Here is a 734-nt window from a genome sequence, read left to right as displayed (position 1 = left end):
TAATTTACATTTGAATGTGCCTTAGTTTATCTCACCTCTTTTACCACAGATAATAATTCTACAATAGCTAAAAGTAAGTGATGTGACTTTCAGTTATATTACACAGTGTATAAACGTGTCCGTGTTAATGCCTGCCATACAATCACAGTTGTTAGTTTTTTTAGTAGTATTTTGAAGACTCTCAGTCACTTCCACACAAGCTCCCCTCATCCCCATCAGCGTCCTCTCCTTCTCCGCTGGTTCTTGTTTGGGGGCTTCAGGAGACTCTCTCGATGTTTCACGTTCATGTGGAGCAGTCGGACCATTTCATGGTCTTTGTTATCCAGTACTCTGGGCAGAAAGAGAGACGATTTCTGTGTCCTGCGAGTTTTAAAGCCCCTTCTGGGTCGTCCTTTCCCATTGATTGAGACATACCAGAGTCTCTCTGCACTGGCTTTGCGCTTGGTGCCAGCTCTGGTGGGTACAGTCCGGTAGAGACGGGATGCGTAGGTGTTGTAACCCAGTTCATGGATCCTCTCCACGAACTCACACTCTGCGTTATAATTTTCCTGTAAAGCAAACACAGCAAAGTTTAAGGAAGACTATATGGGTAATAGCTCTCTTCTACTTCAATAGAACTGAACTGAAGTTTTAAGCAAGGCTCGGTTTTAGGATTACAGCAATGCCTGTGATAAGAAAATCTGAGGTGGAGGCTACAAAAAGGGAGCAGAAGAGAAGCGCTGAGCCTGAACCGC

At 44.3% G+C, this 734-nt stretch overlaps 1 protein-coding gene across 1 annotated transcript in view; it reads right to left on the bottom strand.

Moving 5' to 3' along the window:
- Window positions 1-215: 215 nt before the first annotated feature.
- Window positions 216-734, bottom strand: part of FGF3 (fibroblast growth factor 3) — a gene marked incomplete at its 5' end in the record, with an annotated part of 3,786 nt that continues 3,267 nt past the window's right edge. The window contains one exon of the mRNA XM_010131545.1: window positions 216-548. Coding sequence (XP_010129847.1) covers window positions 216-548 — 333 coding nt within the window. The remainder of the gene's footprint in view (window positions 549-734) is intronic.

This window comes from Buceros rhinoceros, unplaced genomic scaffold (genome assembly GCF_000710305.1).
Source record: "Buceros rhinoceros silvestris isolate BGI_N320 unplaced genomic scaffold, ASM71030v1 scaffold15582, whole genome shotgun sequence".
Lineage (NCBI taxonomy): Eukaryota > Metazoa > Chordata > Aves > Bucerotiformes > Bucerotidae > Buceros > Buceros rhinoceros.
This window is presented reverse-complemented; position numbering and strand designations above follow the sequence as displayed.